General features: G+C 43.1%; 2 protein-coding genes across 4 annotated transcripts in view; both read left to right on the forward strand.

Moving 5' to 3' along the window:
• The window catches only part of ARFGAP1 (ADP-ribosylation factor GTPase activating protein 1), a 23747-nt gene extending 12536 nt beyond the window's left edge, over positions 1–11211 (forward strand). For all 3 annotated transcript variants that reach the window (XM_009326811.1, XM_009326813.1, XM_009326812.1), the window contains exons 9-13: positions 662–694; positions 3945–4001; positions 6043–6102; positions 7321–7397; positions 7849–11211. In XM_009326811.1, the coding sequence (XP_009325086.1) occupies positions 662–694; positions 3945–4001; positions 6043–6102; positions 7321–7397; positions 7849–8200 (579 nt within the window). In that variant the 3' untranslated portion in view covers positions 8201–11211. The remainder of the gene's footprint in view (positions 1–661; positions 695–3944; positions 4002–6042; positions 6103–7320; positions 7398–7848) is intronic.
• Positions 11212–23562: 12351 nt separating this feature from the next.
• The window catches only part of LOC103919318 (DEP domain-containing mTOR-interacting protein-like), a 17442-nt gene continuing 15681 nt past the window's right edge, over positions 23563–25323 (forward strand). Inside the window, exon 1 of the mRNA XM_009326814.1 lies at positions 23563–23648. Within this exon, the coding sequence (XP_009325089.1) occupies positions 23563–23648 (86 nt within the window). The remainder of the gene's footprint in view (positions 23649–25323) is intronic.

Below are 25323 nucleotides of genomic sequence, written 5' to 3' on the forward strand. Positions count from 1 at the left end.
AAATTGCTGATGGTTTTGGTTTTTTTCCCTTCCTTTGACTTCTCTCTAACTACAGCATTTTTGTCAGTTTAAGTAGAAAGCTTGTTGGGCAGAGGTTGTGCCCAGAGGGATGCTTTGGGAAAAACGGAGGCATTGTCTTCATGCTCTGCATGTTCTGCAAATTTGCACGCTGAGGTGGCAGTCATTCAACTAACTGTAGACTGAAACCAGAGGAATTAAAAAAATTTATTACATTTTAAGTAGATGATGGTGGAAAGAGATTAAATGTTTTTTTGTGAAAATAGTGCGTTACAACTTTTTTCAGTTTTGCTTAGTATTCTTCCAGACTTTTATGAGCATAACAGTTGCCTCTTAAGAAAAATACTTTGGGTGACATTATGAGAGACAAAAATATTGATACTCATCCACATTGGCCCACCAAGGTCTAGTCTATATTGAAGACCCTTTTTCCCCCCCCTGTTTTAAGTTGAGAAAGACCAATGCTTTCCCAGAGCAATCTGGGATACCAGAGGTGGTGATACGGCTATTCTCTGTTCACTGTGAAATTCTGGCAACGGTCCATTCATCTTGGAGAGGATCATGCAACATTTCTAAATGTGTGTGTTTTCTCGGAATAAAGCCTTTGATTTTTAAACTTGAATGTATTTGCTTCTTTTCACAGGCTACCAGATTTGGATCTCAAGCAAGTCAAAAGGTGATTATAGATTTAGTTCTGTCTTATTGACTGTAATTTGCTTTAAATGTTATGTATTTGCCTGCACCAGTTGATTTAGACTTGATCACCAGCAGACCAGTGTGTTTATCCTTTATAGCGCACAGTAATTTTTAGGTTCTAGCTTTTATTTCTGTGGGGATTGCAGTCAACTGCAGTGATCAAATTAGGCAAGAAAGAAACAGTGATGCTCTGCTGTGTATAACTGTTGGGTGTATTGGAGAGGCAGTAGAATGAAATGCTTTAATTCATGCTTGCAGACTTAAAATAGCCTTATTTTATTTTTGTGAACCTTAAGTGTGATCTATCTTGAAGTAGTTTTCTTGGTGATATAATATAATACAAGTCATCTTTCCATTGCTAGAGCCTAATAAGATATTACAAATGTGAACTGCTTAATATTGTTATTAAATTAACTTGCTTGCATGAATTTAAAAAAGTAGCAATTACAAAAGCATTTCCTCTGTCAAACTAGGGTTAAAATAGAGACAGACCTGAACTACACAGAGCTCTGACATAAGCAAGATCTGTTTGTATGGAAAAGTTTTAAATTCAAATGTAAAAATGCGTAAAAGAATAGGATTCTTAATGTGCCAAAGGTCTGCGTGAGAGAGGGCTTACATTCATTAATGGATGATATAGGGAGTTTTACTTTGAACTGTAACTCTTGTATGTATAGCATTAGCCTGGCATGCTTTCTGATACGCATAGGATGCTGTTGCTCAAAACAAATGTGAAACTGCAGGTGTTCAAATGGATGTAAGCAGTAGGACATTAATACTCCAAATAGCAAGCCAAACTTGTGCATGTTTTACCACGAAAATACCTTGTTAAAGCACTCAAACTTGATACTTAGAAGCTTTAAAGTATTTCCTGCTTAGCTTACGTAAGAAAAACTTAAGTGTTCTACAGGTCTTCCTCTTTCACTCCTTCTGGCAGTTTCCCTTTTAGAAAATGGTTCCTTCTTTAGTATTATCAGCAAATGTAAATATAATATTAAGTGTAAAAGCTCATCACATCTACTGACAAGGACCACAGCAACATGGTGCTATAGAGTCTAAGCTGTGTTACTGAAGCTTAAATTTTGTTCCTGAAACATCTGATCTTTTGCTCTGTAGAACAGATTTAACATCTTTTTGATGTAATGTTTAAAAGTATATTTGGTGTCCAGTGACCAAACATATTCACTGTTTGTCTTGTCAGTAGATGTTAAAGTTGGAAAAGGTTCTTGCTACTTAACTTGCCTGAAAAAATGCTGCCAATTTTTTGCTAAAAGCTGCTTCTACCTTCCTTGCTCTTTCTCTTTTGCTGTCTGGGTAAAGTTTTGGGGCTACAAGCAGCAGCCAGAGCCGGTAACGCCCTCACATATATTCTTGTGCATGGACTCCTTGTCGCTGTTCGTGCTGAATACGTGCATTTGCTCTTGAGCTGTCTTTTCTTCTTTTGCCTTAAGTCAAATCTGTTTAGAATAACGTTGTGTGTTTCATACGGTAATGTTTCTTCAAACCTATTTAAAATAGGTTAAATTGGATAGAGATATCCAAGCTCTGCACTCTCAGAAAACATGCTGTACTTTTGTCCATGCTCTTCATAAACACAGATGACTTCAGGATTTCCGTTTGCATGTCTGATCCAGGAATGCAGCATACCAAGAACTACCCTGGGGTGTTGTTTGAAGGCAGACTCTTTAATGAATGCCCCATTATGTAGCATTTGTAATGGTGGTTAGGATGCTATCCTAAATTCAGCAATAGTAAAGATGAAGTGATTCAGGCAGAAACACAATTGTACCTAAATCTTCCCTTTCCATATTTACAAAATTATGTGGTTGAGTAAATGGGATAATATAAGAATTCTTCCTGATTCTAGTAACGACTTCACTTAGGATACCTGAACTGTTAGTGTATTACAGTCTTTTGTATAACACAAACAGTTTTCCAGGTTTAATAGACTGATGGATTTTTCAAAGATGAAAAATCCCCTTTCTCGTTTTTCTTAAACACTTTCTAGCCTCACTTCCAGTGGAAACAAGCCTTCTGAGATTTGCATTCACGTTTCTTACTAGGTGGAAATGGGGTTACCTTTTGCCTTTGTCTTCTCAAATAACCTTTGAACTGGTAAGGAGTAGAAGTATTGGAGATAACGGTGGTTGGGTAGAGGGGAGATCCTAGTAGTGCTGTGGCTAAGGGAAAGGCTTCTTAGACACCTGGGAATTTGTGGAGGAAAGATGCTCAAGGTGCTCCATCCGCAAGAAGAATATGAATGAAGGCTCACACCCCAACTTATGTTAGCGATAAGATATAAACCCTTAGGAAATGAAACTTCATTAGACTCTGCTAATGTTTAGGAATAATGTTTGTCTCACAAGGAAATTGGCCCTTTTGGATTAATTGGGCTGATTCAGAAGGTAATCAGTATAATATGGCAATTCTGAAGAAAAGTTTAAATGAATCAAAGGCTTATTATGGAAAAAAAATGATTTCAAATGAAACATTTGCAAACCTTCTTGTCCGTGTCAATATTGTCTTATGAAAGTAATTTTGTGGCTTATACTGTGGGCTTACATTTTTGTAAGATGCCTCTGAAGTACAATATCCTTGTACTTGTTCTGGATTGCAATAGATTTCTGAAGTTCATTGTTTTCTCCCCCTGCAAACCTGGAGCTGTAAGAAAGATTACAAAAATCTTCTGTCACAGCTTTGCCTCTTGTGTATTGCTTAGAAACAATTGGGCTGTTGTTAATAGATGACAATTGCAGCACTTCAGGACAGAAGAATTGGTGAAAAATTGGCCAAAAAGATCTAATTCTACAAGTAATTCCATTAGTAAGGAGAAATAAAGGTAGATGAGGTCAGTTCTTCCAAATATCCAGCTGCAGGCATTAGAAAGGGGCCCATCTTCTAGGCTATTGCTGGTTGAACCGTTCCTTCTGCTTTCAGTGCAAGGTCAAACTTTGCTTGGGCTCTGAGCATCTCCAGCAACCTATTGCCATGTGCATCTGTTTTTAATTTATTTTCTTTTAATGTTTTCTGCAGCACTGTACTGTGTGTGCTTTTCAGCTCATTCTGCTTGTATGAGTCAAAGTTTAAGGCTTCATGTGTCTTTGGAGATACTGCTGTGAAATTAGCCTGCAGAAGATGTTGGCTGTGTTTTTTTGGTTTTTGTTTTGGGGTTTTTTGGTTTTTTTAAAGGAAAATATAACTGACACTGTTTTTGTTTTGCTTTTAAATAGGCAGCAGAGTTAGGTCAGACATTAAATGAAAATGTTCTCAAACCTGCACAGGAAAAGGTAACTTTGGAACTAGTAAATTACTTGCAGAATATGCTTATGCTGACTTGGGGAGTGATTGTTTCCTCCTGCCGCAACTGCCCAGTTTGTCAGTGCGTCCTTCTGTTTTTTCATATACTAGCACAGTAGCAAAGGGGAAACATCAAATAATTTAAAGCTAGTATGTTAGCAAAGAAAGATTAATGAGGGTAACTTCCCTCCACCGATCTTTCTCATGTCCGCAAGAGTCTGTTACATTCTTCCCTGTTAGATACTATTTTATACATTTCATGCTTTCAATAATGGAAGATGGGACAAGATGAACATGCACCCTAAATGGACATAAAAATCAGTTATTTAAAAAAACCCCTATTAGTAGTATCTTTGAGTGTTAAGTTCATAGTGTTTTACCCATCTGCCTTCCAGCATTATTTTAATTCAGCTAAGCACCTTTGAGCCACTGTAGTTCATCTGCTGCCTCATCAGGGGCAGTAGAATTTGGGGCAAAGTATATGTTTAAGATGAATGGGGACAACTTATCAATAGAAGTAACATGTTCTTGCAACTTTTATTTGGTATTCGTTCAGAATATTCTGGTAGTCGGTTAAAACCAAGTTTTACATGCATTCATACCCAAAGCGTGGTCTAAAGTAACATTTTGATTAGCAGTTCTAGTTACTGTGTTGTTTCTAGGAAACTAGTTTGAAGCAGATTTTCATCTTCCCTTTACAATTGTTAGTGACCAGAACCATGTGGCTAACGGCATTTCCAACAGCAGTTGGAAGAAAGCACACATGCTGACCTGAGTAAATACAGATAGTCACTAGTGGGCATGTAAAAAAGGCGAGGCAGTCCTCATAAGTGACTAGAGATCACTGATACTACAAATTTTAGTCAAAGATTCTCCCTAGCGTCAAATGTTGCCTTCCTGTTTCATATGTTTAAAAAAGTGTACTTTTATATCTTCCTCGTTTGGCATGTATTTGTTCTGTGCTTCTAGAACTTTGGATCAGCTCCAACATTTTGTATAAGACTTTTTTGAGAATGTGGTGCTCTACTTACCTACGTACCTTTTCCCAAAATATATTGGTTTTGATAAAGCAGACTAATCTTGCTCTCGTAAGAGAAGCAGTGCCACCACTTTGGGATATGGATTAATATTCAATTTGAAAAGAAGGTTTAATCACGTTACAAAATAATTTCTCTTGCATTACCTTTAGTAATTCAACATTCTTTACATAGCATTTCAAATCACAGGAGAAGACTTTAATTGGTTTCCTATTCCCTAGAATTATCCACAACTTATTTCAGAGTGCTTAGATGCATTATTTTCAGGGTTATTTTTAGGGTTCATTTCCTTGAGCTGATTTTTATTTTGTAGGACAATTTAATGAGGAATGTTGCATTCTATATTTAAAAAAAAAAAAAGGTCTATTTCCCTTAGGATGTTGTGCTGTTAGTTCTAAATAAGTGTTACTTTCTGAAGTAAGTATTCAGTGATCACTGCCTGGCACATATATGGGTATATAAAGTCACTTGCTTAGATGGGTATATAAAGTCACTTGCTTTGGAACAGCTGCCATTTATTAATTGGTGAAAGGCACCAATTGTGTTCTGATTGACCAAAGTTCAAAGCCCTTTTAATATTTAAATAACCATGTAAAAAAGGTAGAGACTAAAATAGATCTGATAGGTTTTTAATATCTCCAAACCAAATCTTTTTATATAGTAAAATATGTTTATAAAATGTCTCATTTGCTGATTTTTTTTTTTTGTACTGGTGTTTTTATGCTCAGCATTAGTGTAATGATACCTTCCTCAAACTGTATGTATAGCAGTAGAAAATTCCCACAAAGGACTGAGGTTCACTCCATTATAGATCAATGGACTTTATACGTCATTTTCTTAACTTTGTTAGTTTTGACTTAAGTATATTTTGATTCGCTTTGGGGTTTTTTTTTTTACACTTTTTGTCTTTAGCTGTTGAGCACAAGTAAGCTTGTCTTAAGTTTTTAGTAACGCTTTATTTTATGACTAATTACCAATACTTTGATTCACATAGGTGAAAGAGGGGAAAATATTTGAGGAGGTCACCGTGGGGGTATCACAATTGGCCAGCAAGGTATGAAGTGGCCTGCCTGCCTTTAAGGAGGCCAAACAGTAAGCCAGTCTCCATATTCTTATGAAAAGTTTGTAGTGAAACAAAACCACAATGCAGCTTCAGTCTCTCTGCTTGTGTTGAATACAGACATTTTGAAAGTATGATTTTCAGTGTGCAGTATTTCTGTCGGGGTGTTAAAAAGCTGTACAGGTATGATGTAGTCCTCGTAATAGTTTCACCAACGTCAGGATGTAGAGTTCTAAGACAGCCAGTGTCCCAAACACAAAAAGAAAATGTCTGCTAGAGAATATGGAGACAGCTTGCGTTATGTTTGGACGGTTGAACTTACTAATGTTCTGTACCTTTTTTTCTTTGTCTTCTTTTGCTATCATTGCTTGGTAACGTGGTAAGTGCTCTCTACAACTGCTAAGAACAGAAGTCCTGCACAATCTAATACCTATTTTGATAATTTGTATGGTGTTACCTAGGAGAGTCTGTCTTTCTAGCACTGTGAAAGTCAGCACTGGAAGCTCTATCATGTACCAGTTTAGTGCCTTAAATGTTGGGAATATTTGAATAAAATAAGCGATGTTACCTGTTCTGTTTAGAGCCTGGCAACTTTAAGCCCGAATTCTGGGATTCATCCTCCGTATCTATGACTTAGAATAATAACTTCCATGGGTGTCACTTCAGAATTTGTGTTTCTAATCCAAGGCCAGTCCATTATAATAACCCTCAAAGGATTCTCCTAGCAGTCATGTTTATTCTAGAACTCAACTTTTGGCCTGTTTTACATGGGCAGTGAAATAATACTATTGAAACAGAGTGAAAGTCGTTTTGTAGAGCAGTAGAAAAACAAATACTAGTTACATGAATCGTAACATCAAAACATCAGTGCTGTCATTAAGTTTAATTTTATGTAAGGAGTAATTCCAGCATTTTTGTCAAGGAAGTCTAGGAGAGAATTCAAAAGCTGTTATTGCAATGATGGGTGAAAAGGCTAAACTTGACCTACTTTTCACATCTTCCAGCAGCACGATGCTGTCAAATGTATGTTACTTACATCAACCATGTAACAGCCCGTTAACAATATTAATAAGTTGTGAATGACATTTTCTGATGAAATGTGTTCTCTTTATCTGAACAAGTGGAGGAATGTGTTATGGCTTTTGCTGTTGGACTTGGAAGAGGTGTTGGTTCAGTCCAAATGAATGGAGTGTCTTTTTTTTTTTTCTCTAGGTTCAGGGAGTTGGAAGTAAGGGATGGCGAGACGTCACCACGTTTTTTTCTGGCAAACCAGATGATAACTCTGAAAGGTATTTTTTTGTTATTATTTTCTGTGTCTCTTTAAGCACATAATTTTATCTCCTGTATGTTCTCTGCAGTATAGTAGTAGTGGGTAATTTTAAATATGAAGAAATTTTTCTCTTTCCTAGTAGTCCTCCTGTATGTAATATGGGAGGAATTCAATCTATTTGTTTATGACAGTTGTTAAACTGAGAACAAAACGGCGCACGGCACCAAATGCATATCCCCTCACTCTGGGCCTGTTAGTACTTAAGGCTGTTAACAAAAATCTGTGAATTAGAATTTAAGCTTATGCCATTCGGAGCAATGTATTTAATTCTTCTGCCTTTATTCTCAGTTTTTGTTTAAGCAAAGGGCAGTAGCATTATAGTTTTCTTTGTTTGTGGACATTTATTTTTATCGTTATGTTTGTCGTAACTAATTTATTTCTACCTTCCTTTTTTTTTCCCCCCATAAAAGACCAGCTGAGGGAGACAGCTACCAGAACAGTGGAGGGGAGGGCTACCAGAACAATGCTGTAGATCAAAGCTTCTGGGAGACCTTTGGCAACTCAGATCCACCAAAAGCTCACAAATCTCCAAGCAGTGAGAGCTGGACCTATGTGGACAATTCCACAGAGAAGAAGAGCTCTGATAGCTGGGACGTGTGGGGCTCAGGAACAGTCTCCAACAACAAGAACAGTAACAGCGACAGTTGGGAAAATTGGGAGACCAACTGGGAAAACACAGGAGGGGAGAGCAAGACCAAAAAACCTCCTAAGGCAACAAAAAAGGCGTCTTCGGATGATGGGTGGGATAACCAGAACTGGTAGAACTCTGTTAACCCTGTTTTACACAGCTAGGAAAGGGAGGCTATGCTGGCTGATTGAGGGGAGAAAGTTTTACACACAACTGGAGTATCTTGGTTGACCTTACTGATCTGTTACTTTTGTGCTTCCCATTCATTCTTCTTTCTTCTGTCCTGGTTTAGGAAAAGAAAAAGTAGCATCTGAATCTTTTATTACATAAAAGTGGCTATCCCTTTTTTAAGGATAGTGATAACTATATTCTCCTTGCACTATTGAAGCTGGGTACGGTGACTTTCTTAACACGAATGTTCAAAGGAAAAAAATCGGTGCAAGCACACTGTCACGGCACAACCTTGCATGTGTAGGTTAATAGGTATTCATCCAGTCCTCGTATAATTTGAGATGACCTGAGGTGTTTAATGCAAACAAAGGACAGGGTGTGTCTTGAAAAGATAGCCATTAAATAAGCAAACTGCAGTGGAAGAAATCTAGTTCAAATGCCTTATGGATTGCTCTGACCGTATTAAGTCTGGCAATTCAAGATGGTCTTTAAGATACTTTTTATTGGAGCTTTGTTTTTAAACTTTATGAGATTTTTTTTTTTTTTAGTCTTTTATCCCCTTGTTTTAGTCTTATTATATCCCCTTAGAATTAATAAGGAATCTAGAGCTGGATAATTATTTGTGTAAACTCATAGTTTTGACCTGAGCTATCCAGAACGGCTCTACTTGCCCTTCTTGCTCAGTGCGTTAAGAGTTTGCCCAGTGCAGCTCTTCTACACGGATAAATGCAAAGCCGTGGTGTTCTCCTGCCTTGCCTACGCCCTTCCCCCAGTTTGAGTATTTTATATAGTCTGTTTTTTCTCTGTCTGTCTGTCTTCTACCGATCTATTTTATCTATTCTGATAAAAGTGAAATCTTTCTGCTGCTTATGGCCTTTTGGACATCTGTTTGGCAACTTGGCAGTGAAACAAATTTATAAAAAAGATTCCAGTAAGAAAAAATGGGTGGAAAATATGAGAACATTGAGGAGAGGGGCTGGCAGCAAGCCTCTTTCAAGATGAGTAGATGTCTGGATTTAATAGTAAAATTTAAATTAGGCAGATGTTTTCCAAATTAATCTTTAACATGTCAAACTGTATCTCTGTTTCTATCATGTATTTCTCTACATTTTCTTCCTGGATCTTGTTAAAGAAACACTGTTTTGGAAACTTTGGAAACTCCTTGTCAGCATTAAGGAATGGAATAGAAGATTCAGTTATGCCTCAGTTTTGACCCAACAAATTGCTTTGCATGACACAAACCATAACTTCTACTGAAGAATTGTGACTTTAACAACAAAGGTGTCCTATGTGTCCCATTTTATCTTTGGGGGCGGGTTGTAAATGTACACTCAGGCCGAAAACAGTCAGCTCACTTGAAAACTTCAAATCATTATGTCATTGCATAGTCTGCTTTACTGCCAGCATGGAGTTCTTTACTGCGGACTCTGTAAATCTTAATACATACCTAAAAAGCCTTTTCTTTTTAAAATTAGTTAATTTGTCAAGCGAACAACCAACCTAAGTTGTCAAAGTTACCTTAAATAATGCTTCATTTCTTTTTCTCTTCACAGAGGTTTTTTGAACTTACAGTAATATCAAGAGGTTAAAAAGGAAGGAAAATCATGAATCACCTCAAAAGTAGCAGATTTTAAAGGCTTAAGTCTAAGTAGAAGTAGCTCTTTATAGCCTGATTCTGTATTTCTATTAATAGGATGTTTCAGATGGTGAACAAAATATTTTTCTAGTCTTCTCTAGCCCTGTCCTGCAAGAGTTGGGATTTCTTTTTTTCCCCTTGCTTCTCCTGACAGCGTGGTCTCTGAAGCTCGTGCAGCAGGTCCCAGTGCTGCTCAGGACCCAAGCACTATTCTGGGCTGAGCCATGCGAGGCGCCCGAGGCGTTCTTGCAGACATGCTGACCCTTTGGAAGTGCCGAAGGCACGAGAAATCTCGGTTTACAATGCTGCTTGTGGTACCATTGGCAGAAGTTTACAGCCTGACTGTAAAACAAGGATTTTGTTCTGCTTTTTCTCCAGTTCCAAATATACCTTTGTCATAGCTTAATTGCATGTCAAACGTAACTGTATTTTTATGCATACACCTCTGTTGCCTACTTGTCATTTGTCTGCTGCCCAGTATGAAACTGTAATGCATGTACTTCGAAGGCGGTGCTGTGTGATGTATGTGAAGTGGCACTGCCCAGTCCCTGACTAACGGTTAGTCTTTGTGAAGTGTTGCAGTAGCGGTGGTGGCAAAATGCATCCCATGGGTTGCACTGTCTGACTGCTGATGTCTGTCTGGAGTGATGTGAAGCTCATTCAGCTTCCTGTGTATGAATTTATTACAGTTTCTCTTTCATAAACCTCCTGAAATAGCTCGTAGCAGAATAAGCTTTATTTCAGTCCATTCAATCAACGGTATTGTGATGTGTATGTGTACGTTCTCCTCAGCTGTGTGGTTTGCCTAGGAGAAAACTGGTTTATTTATACATCATTTGCAGCTACCATTGGCATGAGCCATTTGTTTGTTCTTCTGGGTTTATTTTTTATCTCTTGAAACTTTGTTCTAAATTAAACGAAACAGCCAGAGCCCTGCTCAGGCAGAAGCTTTGGGTAATGATTTTTCTTCCAGTTGAGGAGACAGTGATAGAACAGTTGCCGTCTCTCTTTTGCTCTGCTGTAGAGAGGCAACAAAATGCTACAGCTCCCAGAAAGGTGTTAATGGAAGATACTAAAAACCAACAGAATGGCAGAAAGTGTAATTGCAGCCACAACACTAGTATACCAGCTGGTCTCAGTTTGCCAGGCAAATCGGTATTTTTTTTATGACTTGTCTGAATCTGAACGTTTTACCATGTCTTCCAGAGGAGAGGATGAAGTGAGGGCATTTTCCTTTGCAAAGCCTCTGTTTTATTGGATTTTACTTTCTTTTTTTTTTTTTTGCTGGGAAGTTTCTGCAGTTTAGTGGAATGCTTGCAATCGAGGTGCATGTGTGGAGCGAGTGTTTATGAATTAGACTTTTTTTTTTTACATTTTTCCCCCGCCCCCCCTCTTTTTTTTTTTTTTTTTTTTTGGCTGATGGTGAGCACTGTAAACAGAGGCATTGAGTGCAGCCTGCTGGAGCTGAGGCCACCTATCCAAGTGACGATACGGCCGTTGAATCTGAGAGGGCATGTGGATTGGCAAGGCTTTAGTGTCACTGTGTGCTTCACCTGTTTGGTGGATGAAGAGGGCTCCACTTCCCTTTCAGTCCCACACTACGTATTAACAATTTTAGGTCGTACAAGCAAACTCCCAGGAGAGAGCGCAGAAGGTGAAATGACTACTGCAACAATTGGACATTGCAATGTTTGGTTTAAATTTCCTAGTGTTTCAGACTGGTTTATTCCTTTGTATGGCTTCAACTTTGGAAAATACAGAGCAGCTGGATTCCTACAGGTAGTCTGAAATAAGAAAAACTTCAAGACATTCAAACTAAGTGCCACTTGCAAAAGAGTGAAAGTCTTAGAGAATGTTCCTGAACCAGGAACCTAATCCTACGAGTTAGGGATTATTTTAAAATGTTTCATTTGTGTCTTGAAACCTGTTAATAATTACAACATTTCAAGAAGTGCTTGGCCAGCTCTCCCTCATGGTTGAGACCTCAACGATAATGCTGCTGCTTTTATTTTCCAGGCCAGACTGTGTAACATTCCATGGGTTCATAATGTATTTATCAGTGTAATGATCTGTGCAATAATTTAACAAGTGTAGGTAAAACTTTTGTTGTTTAATCCAGGATACATTTAAAGATACAGTGGTCCTCTTAGAGAGTAGCAGTCTACCAAGGTATTTCAGTTCTCACCTTACTTTGGCAATGTTAAGTTTCATTAACCCTCTTAAGAAAGGCTTGAACAATCAGCGATTATAAACAGAAGTCAAGATACATTATGATGTCTGTTACTAGAGTTTGATTGTAATGGCTTAGTGACCTCTAATTGTAGAGCCCTCTTTCATTTTCATGCCAGTGGAAACTTGGTCAGTATGGAGTACTGTATCTTTAATTTTCCTGATGTGTTTTATGTGAAGTTCACAGGAATGGCAATTTCAGTGAACACTATTCATTGTTCTGTAGAGTGGTACCGGACTTGAACTGCAGTGTCATCTTTTAAAGAGCATTATAATAAAGCAAAGAGATACGGAGCAGAGTGGTGTTTAGCCCTTTTTCAGGAGACTTCAGTTAATTTGAAACCCTGGGAAAAATCACCCATGTGCATCAGTATAGCTTATGTGGCCTTTTGAATGAAGCAGGTTAGTTCTCAGTACGGTTAGCATCAGAGAGTAAACTCAAAATGGGATGCTTCGTAATTAAGAAAGTAGGAAAGTACTGTTACAATACGAGTATGAAATAGTCTTGTTGGAGGAGAGTAACTGACGTTAACAGCATGAATGTATGTCCTGATGTGCTGGTGTCATGCATATTCTTCACTGCCGGTAATGAGGGAGAAAGGAAGCTGCCAGTGTTGATGACAGAGCCAAAACCAGGTGTTTCATCTTCATAGTTCATTGGAGTTTCATAGTCTAACTTTAAATGCTAATTTAAGATCTGTTTGAATTAGGAACAGTTTTAAGACGACATTGGTTGCCTCCTTTATTGAAAGAGAACTATAAAATAGAAATTAAAGTGGTTGCAAGTAGATTTATGTACTCTGAGATTTTTATTAGCTTGTCTACAAAGGCACTTATCACAGGAGAAAGGGTAACTTTTAAAGAAGTTTTTCTTTCCAAGAAGAGAGATTCCTCTGACGAAGCCTTCAGCTGGTGGTGATGCTTCACATTCAGATTCCTGTTTCCTTCATTAGCCAAGCAGCCGCGTGAGTACTCCAGATGATTCGTGACTGCACTGAGCTTGATGTAAATTTAAAATACCTTTTATTATGTTGTTGGTCAGCAGGACCGAATCCTACTTGCCTTGTAGAAGTAAATGTATTGGTTTTTCCACAGAAAAGTGGACATTAGGGTTGGGTAACGGCACTGGTGTTACTCCGCTGACAGGCTGTGTCCATTCTTGCCATAACGTCCTGTGTTAAGGGCTGCTCTGTGTGTTGGATGCAAAGTTTTCAGCTGGGATTACTTCAAGTAAACGGGATGTGCTGGTTCTGGAGGGAGGTTTTTGGCCCTCTGTTCTGACAGCACATGGAGGCCAATGACCCAGAAATGTATGAAATACCATGGAAAGCAATAATGTGTATTCTGAGTTTCAAGCTGAGCACAATCGGCAAAAGCTGATAGAAAAAGTGGAGTCTGTAGACCAGAAAATACAATAGTCATTGACTGGAGGGAGAACAGACCACTACTACAGTTACGATGTCCAACTTAGTTCTGCTGGGTAAATGTTTCTTTGTGCCTTCACAGCTGTCGCCTTTGTGCTCTGATCCCAGTAACATGAGCAAGTTCAGTTTAAGCTGTTTTACCATTATATAGCTGTTTATGTACGCTTTCATAGCAGATGCAGGCCCAGAAGATGACTACCTGGGTTTCCTGGGGTTCACTGATTTTAAGGAACCAAACATTTGTGCCCTCTGAGGTGTCTGAGAGCAGGCAGCGGGGACGCGTCCTGGTTTCTCTTCTCACTCGCTGTGCCTATTCCAGTAGGTTCATCAACAGGCACTCCTCCTTCTGCAGCACGCTTTTGGCTCTCACAAGCTGGCTGACCGCCATGACGTTCCCCAAACTCCACAGGCTTAGACTAGTACACAGGTACCCCAGTGCAGAACAGGCATCAGGACAGGGTGAAGGCTGTTCACCTCTCCACTGCTTTGACGAAGGTTTGCAGGATGCGGCCATTGGGTGAAAACTGAAAGTCCTGTTAAGGAAAGTGAAGTGGAGCTGGGTTGTCCCGTTGGGAAGCTGTAAAACCCAAAGCTCTGACGTACGTGCAGCGTGATCATTCATCATCTGTTAAGTCACTGATTTGCAAGGAGGCCAAGACACGTTGTCTGTCTGTCTTGGCTCCAGCTGTTTGTGCTCCATCAGCAAGAAGCTGCATCTCATCAGTAACACAGGAAAAGAAAGGTTAGCCTCCTCTTCTGAGCAGGTCACTGATGTTTGTTTTAGGTGAGATGAAACTTCACCGTGTTTTTCTGTCCTCAAACGATGCTCTGCCAAGCTCTGAATTTCACCAACACTGCCACAACGGCAACGTTTAAACTGGCTAAAAATGGAAGAGATGAAATAAATACTGAAAAGACCTCCTAGGAGAAGCCTACTTGTACTTGCAGTTGCTGAGGGAAAGTGGGAGAGACCGAGTCTCTCTGGCGGGGCTGGTTACAAGGACTGTCAAGAATACAGTGGTGGTGTACCTCACCAGGATCATGATCGCTGCTCAAGCAGGAAAATCCAGCGCTATCAGCTCTTCACGGTTTGTAAACCGGTTTTTGTCTTTCCCTTTAAGCTCAGCCAAAGCGTGCTCCCTCTGAGAGGCTGTTCAGCTTTGCTGAGGCTGTTGAATTTTACAATAGATAAATCAGCTTCTGCCAGGAAGCACAGAAAGGCTGGAGTGTGTCTTTATGAAAAAAAATTTCCCCACTTCTGATTAAAGGGCAACTGCTTAATATCAGCAGTTCTTCACTGGATTGCTCAAGTTGCCTTAAATATAACAGTGTTTGACTACCTAGAGCAGAACCCAATTGTATATACAATTTTTTTCCTACTCTGCTGACATGGATGGTTAATATATGTAAATTGATGTGCCAGACTACATAAAGGCTGTTGTGATCAAGGTCAAACTAGGGCTTTTCTTCTTTACAGAAACCTTTCTGTGTGTTGTTATTGCATAGAAGCTTGTGACAGTTCAAGAGTGAATTCCTATTTTAACTTTGAGTTCACAAATTTCCTATTGACTCCAGCCATCAGCTGTCACTTTTGGGGTGTATCTCAATGCAATACACTGGACTTCAACTGCAAATTTAGCCTACTTAGGCAGGGCTTAACCATTCAGTTTGGGCTCCCCTGTGTTACTGCAGTACAGGCAAGAATAGAGAGAGTCTGAATCTAAAAACCACTCGTGAGTCTCTTAAACTTCTTGCCCACACCAAGGTGTGTCTCTAAGCTGGTCATAGAACTTGGTATGGAGTACAAAGCGCATCAAAGAAGTGGAATACATACTTCTTGTGTAGCCTAGGCTGCTAGTGATATCCAAGCTAGTTAAATTAAACCTCTGCAGGATAGACTTACCTGTCTCCACGGCTGTTAAATGCCTGTCCTCTCTGCGATGGGTGTTATGAAGGGCTTTTTTTCATCTGTAAAAGGCAATGCACACCCTGGGCTCTGCCAGCGGGGCAGTCCAGAGGCTCACCTGCCTTTCTCTGTTCACCCATCTCCTTCCAGAACTCACGAGGCGTCGGAGGTGAAACGGCTCAGCCGTGCTTGGCCACCGCTGCCAGTGGAACAGGAGGTGTGACGAGAAAACAGAAGCTGTCGTGTTCAGATGAATTATGTCTGAATATCAGTGCCAGTGGGAAACACTCGTGCTGTGAGTAGTTGCTGCATGGCACCAGCTCAGGACCAGTACATCTTCCTTCGGGCTGCTGTCCGTTTGCTTGTATAGTCTTAACAGGAGCTAGGCTCTGCAGGGTGCGTTCCTTGGGCTGAAACTCCTCTGGATCAGTCCCAACGCAAAGCCTCTCTTGCACTGGTTGTGATGAAGGACTGGGGCAATGTACCAGCTCACATGGCCGATGCTTCTTTCAGAGCTTGTGGTCAGAGGGACGCTGCTGGTGAAGAGCTTCACTTCTCCTTCCTTCCTCTAGAGGGGATTGTGTTACTGTGCATGGCTGTTGAAGGAACCTAGCTTAAATGAGGTTTGAACAGCTGGATGCAGGGTTAGAAATGTGTTCCTGCTCGTGTATCTGCTTATCCGCAGCCCCATCCTGTCCTCTGCCTTTGACTTTTCGTGCTGCGTTAAGCCTAAATGATGTGAATTCCTCTCCCCCAACCACACACACATACTCCTTTGATTTTTACTTGCTACCTTAGGATTTTGGCTCTCCCTTCTCTCTGGCTGAGTGCACCAGCCTGGATGGGGGCAGTTTAAAGCTCAGGCTGTAACAAATACCAGGTTCCAGGCTGTTAGGTTAACCCCTGTTATCCCAGCCCTTTGCTTTTAAACCAGTGTAACAGCCCTTTCTTTACGACGAGGAAGCAGCAGACTCGTGGTACGGAGCTGGGACAGGGCTGTCCTCTCCGTCACTCCTGATACAGGTGTGGCACAGCAACAGCCAACGGTTCTCTTTAATGGATTGCGATAGGATTACACGTACCCTGCCAGGAGCCGTTCCTTTGGCTGTGTTCAGTGAAGGCTAATTGTAATGTAATTAGCACGTTCCCATTACAGCATGAGGCTGGAGACTTTCCCACCTCTGAAGCTTGAGGGTTTCTTCTCTGGGAGAAATGTGGGTCCAGGATCGGCCACTGCTTGTACCGTGCAACATCTGACGTGGCTCTGACCCAGGTTTGGGTTTCCAGCCCGTGCTGGAGAGCTGTGAGTGCAGCTCTGCAGTCTGCTCTGCCCGGGGAGGCTTTTGTGGAGCTGGAGCAGCAGAGGTGCATCTCGCAGACCCCAGTTTCCAGGTCCCCGTCAGAGTGGTCTGCAATTCCTGACTTTGATCTTAAAAGCACGTTGAAGAGCCTCACCCTTAGGGTGAATGGAGGGAATTAAACTCATCTGGCCTGCTTCGAAGTCTCACACCCAAGGACTGGAATGGGAGGCTGAAAGTTAAGGACCACTGAAAGTTTTTAATGTTCCTTCTAATAGCTGTTGAGGTAATGGGGAAGTGCAGATGATGCAGGTTCCATGTCTTGTGGCATAAGAGTGTTTCTTTTGTTGGTGCTGTTCTTTTGGTTTTTTCCAACGAAAACTTTTATTAGTTCATATGAAGGTATGTATTTGGTGGTGTTTTCATTAAAGCTGCAGGTCCTGAAGTAATGCAGTTGTGGGAGAATTTCCTTTTTCAGGGTTTTGGGTTTTTTGGTTGGGTGTGTTTTTTTTTTTTTTTTTTTTTGCAAGCTGAAGTTCTCTTCTTTGTAGTTTTGGAGAACCATGATTGAGCTGTAATTGCTTAAAATTTTAAGGGAAACGAAGATCCCCATATTTGCTGTTTTGAAGCCAGCCAGATTATTTTGACTTACATTTGATTGCTTGTGGTTAGCAGCCCTCCTTTTCTGTGGAAAGAAGCAATATATATTGCTCTAACATCCAAATTTATTTTCTGGAACAAAATGAAGGTCACTCAATGATATGAGAGCTCCAGCTTAGATTTATAACTGGCTAATGAGAAATTGCTGAATAATGTGCTCATTTTCTGCCAGTAGAAGGTAATAAATCTTCCCAAACTTCTCGAGCTCCAAGAATGCTGGTGTCCAGTCTCATTACCAGCTTCCAACACAGAAACGAAGGAGTCTCCATGGTGCAACACACTTCCCTGGTGCACAGCGATCTCAAGGCTGGCTTTAATGGCTATGAGACCATTCCCCTGGGTGCTGTTGGACGAGAGATCTCCATGCAACATGTTCCCAGTATTGCTGATCTGCTATTTTAACTGTTTTTCTATTGAGGCGTTTGCCGTGAGGTGGCCTCCAGAATTTGTTGTGGCGCTGACATCAATGAGTTAATCAGCAAACAGCCCCAGGGGTGGATCGTGAGCTCTGCAGCCAAATACAAACTTCTTTTCTGAAGGCAGCAGGGAGAGCCTGGCTCCCAAACAAGCTGTGCTCTCTCTGCTGCCCAGCCCAGCTGGCGGGGCTCCAGCCCAGGTGAACACACCTTGCTGGGGACACGGAGGTACCCCTGGGGAAAATGGTCTCTGGCAAGAACAGCTCGCTGTCAGCTGGCGTGGGGCGGTCTTTCTCACTCAGAGGAAATGCAGGCCTTGCAAAATCAGGGATTTTATTGTGTTGATGTTGGCTGTGAACTCCTTTTTTTTTCTTTTTTTTTCTTTTTTTCCTGCTAAGCTGAATCAAAATCAGTGTGTGGGGCGAGGAGCTATGGCGGATTGCCAGCTGCAGACTGCTGGCACTGTATGTGCCAGCTCGGAGCAGGAAAGATCTGAATCTCAGTCTGCTGCCAGGCTCTCCTGCCCTGCACGCGAGATTTCTGCGGCTCTCTGCTTGCCTGCTTGAAACGCAGAGCCTGGGCTGCCGTGGGGAGGACAAAATTTAGGCAAAGGTCTAAGGCAAACATTGCAGTCGTTGACAAGGATGACTGTGACAGCTCGTGGTGTCCTCTGTGCTCACTCCTGACTTGCTGCTGCAGAAAAGGAATGATTTACAAATAGTTTTTTATCTTTTGACAACTCGTGCATTTATAATTTAAAACCAGACTCATCTAATTCCCTCCTGTCTTTTCCTCAGCCCTGCTTGGGAAAAGGAAGAAGATAAAAAAAAAAAGGGGGGGGTGTGCGAAACCTTCTACTTGACATTGTAACAATGTTGGGAGCTGAAAACCAACAGAACTGGCTGTACCCAGAGGTGCCTCTATCTTTTCTGAACATTTAATGAGTCAAACAACTCGCTAATCTATTGAAATAGAAAAATCCAGACACTACAGTTCCTCTGGAGAGGAAACCTAGATGAAGGGACTCTGCAGTGCTGTATGCATATTCATTGTAGCCTTGGACTCCAAAGCCATACTATGAATAGCACCTTTCATCTGTAGATCTAGCTGATAACTAATTAAATCTAATTAATCCCTGCATTTTGGGGAGTGGGGAAGACATATCTAGGGATATGTCAGCCCTGAAATGCTGTCACCTCCAGGATGGAGTTAACAGCAGCTTGCTTGGTGTGTATTCCCTTTGGTGATGCAAAATGCTTTGCGGGAAAGGTGTCAAAACCACAAAGGACACTCCTGAGGGTACCCGAGTACTCCGTGCTGTGAGCACGGGGCCGCCTGGTTTTGGTTTAAGGTCCCTCTTCTCCTGAATCGATGGGATACTTTTCCCCCTAAATGCCGGTGTAACAACCCAAGGTTGTGACATTCAGAATGCTGGGCTGAGGAGAGCAGAAGTTCCTCCAGGCCTGGATCCTTGCTCTGAAGTGGACCAGTAGCAGATGGGAGGGAAAGCGGAGGAGCAATGGTGAGAACCTCCCCGCTAACACATTCGTGCAGCTTCCAGCAGCGAAGACAGAAGTAAGCATCTGGATTACCATGTTTAATACCAAGACCTGTCCTGCATGAATTTACCTAATCCCTTCTTTTTATCCATTTAAATTTAGAGGCTTAATATCCAGTGGTGATAAATTGCACAGTTTAATTTTATGCTGGTGAAGGGGAAAAAAATCCTATCGTTTGTTTCAAGCCTGCTGACTCATTTGATGAGCTTGGCCCTGGTCCTTGTTGGGAGAACAACTGCTCCATAGTCAGCCTCTCTATAACAGGCGTAATTTTACGGTGGTCCTCTGTCCTTTCATGAGAAGTTTTAGTCCATCTGGCTGCCCATCGTCCCTGCGAGCAGCTTCCTAAGCACGGCTCCGCCATCCTCAGCAGACCTGGACATCACCGGCTGCCATGCCCTCCATCTGCTCCCTTGACTCAGTACTCTCAGGGCTTGAGAAGGGGAGATAACAACATGTTTTTAGTAGCTTCTCTTCCTTGTTTTTGTGGATTAAGTAGAAACATTAATGCCTAATTTAAAGGGTACGTTTTACAAGGTTATTTATGGAAGCAATAAGCTTTTTTCCTTCTGTGTTTTTCATGAAAGAAGCTGGCAAGGGCTGAAATCCTTTACCTTGTTACTGTAACAGCAAAATATTCACTCTCAGGCTTGAAGCTTCACTTTAAACAGTGTCTTTTTTTATTTTATTTTTTTTATTGGAAGACATTTACTATCCAATGAATAAAACAGCAGCAGTTTCTCCCTAGTTGAAGTGAAGAATACCAGACCCAGAAAGAAAGCAAAGAGGGAACCCCTGGTCTCTTGTGCACCTCCACAGTGAGAGGACACGGTCATGGGACCGGCCAGAGCAGCAGGCGCATCCTCTCAACCCATTATGCTGGTAATGAGGTGGCATTAACCTTAGACCATTCTGCTTTTAGCTCTGTGCTATCGTTTCTACCATCAAAAGCAGCCCTGCGCACGCAGTGGGTGCAGGAAAGCAGCTGCCTGCAGGTGCTGTTGTTTGGCAAACTCCAAAGGTAGCCATGGGCTAGGAGAAAGGACGGGGTCTGTGGTGGCTCTGCAGGTTGGGTGGCCTGGGGAGTGATGGATGAGAGCCGGACTTCAGCTTTGAGGATGAACACGCTGCCCCGTTGTGTGCGGGCAGGGTGTGGGAGCTGGCTGTCCGTGTTGTGATGGGATGGGCAGGTTTGGGGGAGCTCTCCCCACCGCATGAGTTCATGTTACGAGTGAAGGATGCTGCAGTGCTGGGCAGGGACAAGCCCTGCCTGCCCTGGGAGCAACTTAATGACCCTTTTGCTAAGGCTGGAACAGACACACCAGCACCAGCAATGTTGGAGTGGACTCCAGGAGAGCTGCCAGCTGAGCCTGCCTGTGCACACAAGGGGAGCCTGTTTTCCTGCATTTATGGCATGGCGTGATCAGCAGGGCATGGGGGAGAGTATGCTCCAGGAGAGCCTGGATAGAAGGAGCCTTGTTGGTGCAGCCCATCGCTGCTGCTCTCCACGCAGCTGGGCTTCAGCGGCTGTTTGACTTGGACAGGAGCACTGAAACTGAGATTTGTTCAGCCCCACTAGCTACACCTCTGCTGCTCCTTCATCAGCAGAGAGCCAGTGGTGATGCTGGCCAGAGGAAGACCAGCGTATCTCCAGCTACATGGGTACCTGTACCCTGTGTCGCCTGTTCCTTCTTGCTCTGCCCCCCATCTCTGCATGTGCAGAAACATCTCCCGCCTTCTCCTCCTCCAGATAACCCTTGTACTTGGTTATCTGGAGATGGGCCATGCACACCCTGAATGCTTGCACAGGAGTACTGATGTCTCTCATGGTGTCAGGTGCCTGTCCCACCCAGGTGGGCAGTGGTACCCTCTGCGGGAAGGCCTGTGCTTGCATCCTGATCAACAGAAAGGATACGGACACGGTGGAACAACGCGTGCAAATCAGTGAAAGCCTGATGTAGTGCTCTGTTATGGGGCAGAAAACCTAGAGGGCATCAGATGAAGTCAACCAAGTTTGCAGCCATCCAAGCAGGGAGAAGGGGGCTGCCAGACGAGAGATCAACAGCACCTACAGCCCTCTGCAAACGGCACCCTGAGGAACCAGCTGCATGGCATGTACTCAGCCCTTGCAAGGATGTGCCTCGGCACCTACGGAACAGCGGACACAAGAGCTGGGTCTCTCCTGGCACGGTGTGAAAATCCCCTCCTGACTTGGCAATAATTAGCAGTATTTGTCAATGACTGTATCAACAGCTGGGTGTTGCCAGGCTCTGCACCCCAGCCTGGACTCTGAAGAGCTTGCAAGGCATCTGTTTTCCCCTCTGAAATGTTTCAGCATCCACCTCTTAGGAATCCAGGAGCCCAGCTATCACCATCTAAAATCTCACTTCTTACGACTTGGTGACAAAAGTGTGTCGATGATTTGCTTTTGGGAGAGAGGTCACAAAAGGTAAGGAAGACGCTGGAGGCACAGACAGCCCAGGGCCAGCTTAGCCAGCATGGCAGACGGTTTGTAAAAGCTGGTCCTCCTCTGTTTGCCTGCCGTCCTACAACCACAGGCAGCGAGCGGTGTTTTAGGACACTGAGCTTGTTCAGGAGTTCCAAGACTGCGTGGTGCCACGAGCCAGCTCGCTGCTTCTCCGGGGCAGGAGGCACACAGGTCTCCTTTTGATTTCGGACCTCGGCCCTGGCCGCTGTGTACTGCGCTTCTTGAAACGCTAACCTGAGCTTGTTTGATTTAGCGATATTATGGCGTAGGGGGAATGTAAGCCTGGAAGGGTCTGCTTGTGCTGATGGGGATACTGGCTAACTAGCTGCTGGCTGACAAATTGTTGCTAAAGATGATCTAATTAAAGACAGCATTTAGTTTACTGCTGCTTTATTAGGCTTCAAATTGAAGCAGATCTTTAGCTGATACAATTTCCTTCTCTTCCCTCACCCCCATCTTCTCCACATTCTCTTTTGGTAGGTTTCTTCCCTTTTTTGCGTTTCTGAGGTTTGGTCCTTTATGCCAGACAGTATTTTTTCACTCCTACTTTAACTAATGGAAATATAATTGCACATGCCTCTGATGGTAACGATGGACGTAATTAACCATCTCCATATTCCAGTTCCTCTGCCTATTTCTTTGCTGAACACTATCGCTTTCAGGTCAGCTCTGGCCTGCAGAAAATATCCTAAATAATGGAAATGACTGGTGGTAGCTGAGGAAGGTATCATCAGTGCCTGGAGGTAGAATTTAAAGGCTGTAGCTAGTAGCACCATACAGGCAAACAGCTTGGCACCAGCGGAGTCCCAGACTCATCAGTGCCAGCTCTTGATGATGACAGCCTGTGCTTCTCCATCCAACCTCTGTGATGGCTGCTGCAATGAGGAAGGGCTCAAGCTGCTCTGAGCCCACTTTTTAGCAAGCGTTGGCCATGGTGTTGGATGCAGCCAGCTCTGGGGAGAGGTGGAAAGCCCCTAGGGAAGAGGATATGAGGAAGAAATTTTTTACGCTGAGGGTGGTGAGACACCGGCACAGGTTGCCCAGAGAGGTGGTGGATGCCCCATCCCTGGAAACATTCAAGGTCAGGCTGGATGGGGCTCTGAGCAACCTGATCTAGTTGAAGATGTCCCTGCCCACGGCAGGGGGGTTGGACTAGATGACCTTTTAGAGGTCCCTTCCAACCCAAACTGTTCTATTCTATGATTCTAAGAGGCTGGGAGCAAGCCACATGGCTTGCATCAGGGAATAGCACATCTTGAACCCTTTGTAGGAAAGTTACAGCATAAGGAAGGAAGTGCTTTGTCCATGTTATTGCTAATCAAACCACTCATCCTACAGCCTGTGTACGCCCGGGGCCTGCTGGAGTCGTCTACACAGAGCAAGCAGAAAGGACACTGTCCCCAGCCCGCTGGAAAGCAGACCTGCCGCCTTCCCGGCTCTCAGCTGAAGCTTGGCTGGAGACAGCGAGTGAGACACCAGCGAAGCCAGGATCAGATTGCAGCAGGCTCCTCCTCCAGAGACTACAGAGAGGGAAGGAGGAGCTGGAGCCAGCAACTTCAGGCTGCCTACCTGCACCTTGCCAGCCAGGCAGGGGACCGCGCTGGGAACGAGCATCTTTGCCACCCGCATCCCATGGGGTGTGTGGGGCCGCCCGGCGCTCCCTGCTACCCCGGGCACATCTCCCCACCGCCACCCACCGCCAGTCCGGCATGGAGAGCCTGAGCAATAGCCTGAAGAAGAAAGCCACGGAGCAGCACTACAGGGCAGAGGTGATGATTGCTGGAGAGCAACTGAGGTAGGAGGTGATGGGGCCCTCCTCCAGGCTGGGGCAGGGCTGTGCCCAGGGTTAGCTCCTGGGGCTCTGGACTGTATGCTGCTAGCAGGAGGCTCAAAGCTTTATCCTTGAGCAAACGCTTTTCCTTCCCAGGTGCTAGTGTCTCCCCCTCCCCAGTATCTGCTGATGCTTCCCTCACCCACCAAACCATCAGTTAATCAGGTCCTTTCCCATGTTACCTTGTCCTGCTGCTCCTCTCTGGGCATCTCCTGCCCTCCACCTCCAGGTGCCAGGGGACTGGCAGGCGCTTTTGGATGGCAACAGATTTTTTTAATCCCTTTGCATCCTCCCGTAAACCCAGAGCCTGATGTGGTGACACTGAGCAGCGTCCCCAAGGTTCCTGGTCCCTGGGGATGGGGACAGCACCGCCTCTGGGGGCGTTTGGACTTTCGGGGGTGATTTGGGAGGTCATCTCATGGGTGCCACACACCTGAATTGTTTTGCACACCAACGTGTAGGGTTTTCCCTGTCTTGAAAGTCACTTTTGGGAACCTCTGCTGGTTTGTAGTTCCAGTTCTCGAGCAACTTCTGAGGTTTTTTTCTAATGAAGACAGAATATATTCTCCTATGCAAGAAAACCTGTGTGGCTGAGAAAACCTGTTCCTTGTGTGATTCATAAAATTAGCTCTGTGTCGCTATGTTGTCCATTGTCAGTGAGTCCTGTTAGCCTTAGCTTTGTTATTTGTACTGTATCAAGGATTGATAATTCCCGACTAAGGATTAGGGCCCTATCTTGAAGACACAGCTAATGTCCAAAGTGGCTGGATTTTAAATATGTAGTGATGGTTAGCCACATTTCCAGTCTATTGTCTTTCACAAATATTACTGTTCTAGCTCCAGAAATTAAATCTCTTCTTTAGGTAGTGTCTGGGAGAGCTGCTGTTGGGGGTGGAGGCTGCATCAACCTTCCTGCCTTCGCAGTGTTTGCAGTCCGTGTTGTAAGCAAGGCTTTGAAAACGAGCTTAACGTTCTTATAGGGAAAAGCGGCAGCTGATCTAAGAGTGACTTGCCTCATTTCAATAACTCAGTGCAAGAGACATAAAGTTATGACTTTTTCCATCTTGCGGCCGGGGCAGGTTTATTCATATTTATATTTCCAGTATTTTACTTCTCTGGAGTGACTGAGGTTTAAAATGGGTCCTATAGTCTGGGCCAAAGGAGGGGGTCAGGTATTCAGAGAGAAAATAAAATAATCAAGGCGTGTTTAAAACTGATCAGTGTGCATGCAAGGGGAATGATGTGGCTTCCTCGTGCCTTTTGCAGGACAGGAGGAACATGTCAGATCCTGGACCATCTGGCGATTGTGACTGTAAGGAGGAGAAGGGGATACAATAAATCTGTTTGTGAACAAAGCTCTTCTAGTATACTGCACACTATGCTAGTTCTTATAAGCAAGGTAAAGGCATAGTACAAATGTCACACTCTTCTGAAAACCAATAATACCAACTCATTTTTTCCTCCCAACGTTCGTCTGGAAACTGCGCTCCTTATTGTCAGCATGAATGCACCCTGAGCCTTTGAAAAGGATGCTAAAAGCCTGAAGGGAGGCCAGATTTGTGCAGGGAGGGAATAGCTTTCCATTAGTGTGACTGGGATAAAGTTGAATAGAAAACCCCCAAAATATGTATTTTTTGGG

Source organism: Pygoscelis adeliae, unplaced genomic scaffold (assembly GCF_000699105.1).
Source record: "Pygoscelis adeliae isolate BGI_AS28 unplaced genomic scaffold, ASM69910v1 Scaffold286, whole genome shotgun sequence".
Taxonomy (NCBI): Eukaryota; Metazoa; Chordata; class Aves; order Sphenisciformes; family Spheniscidae; genus Pygoscelis; species Pygoscelis adeliae.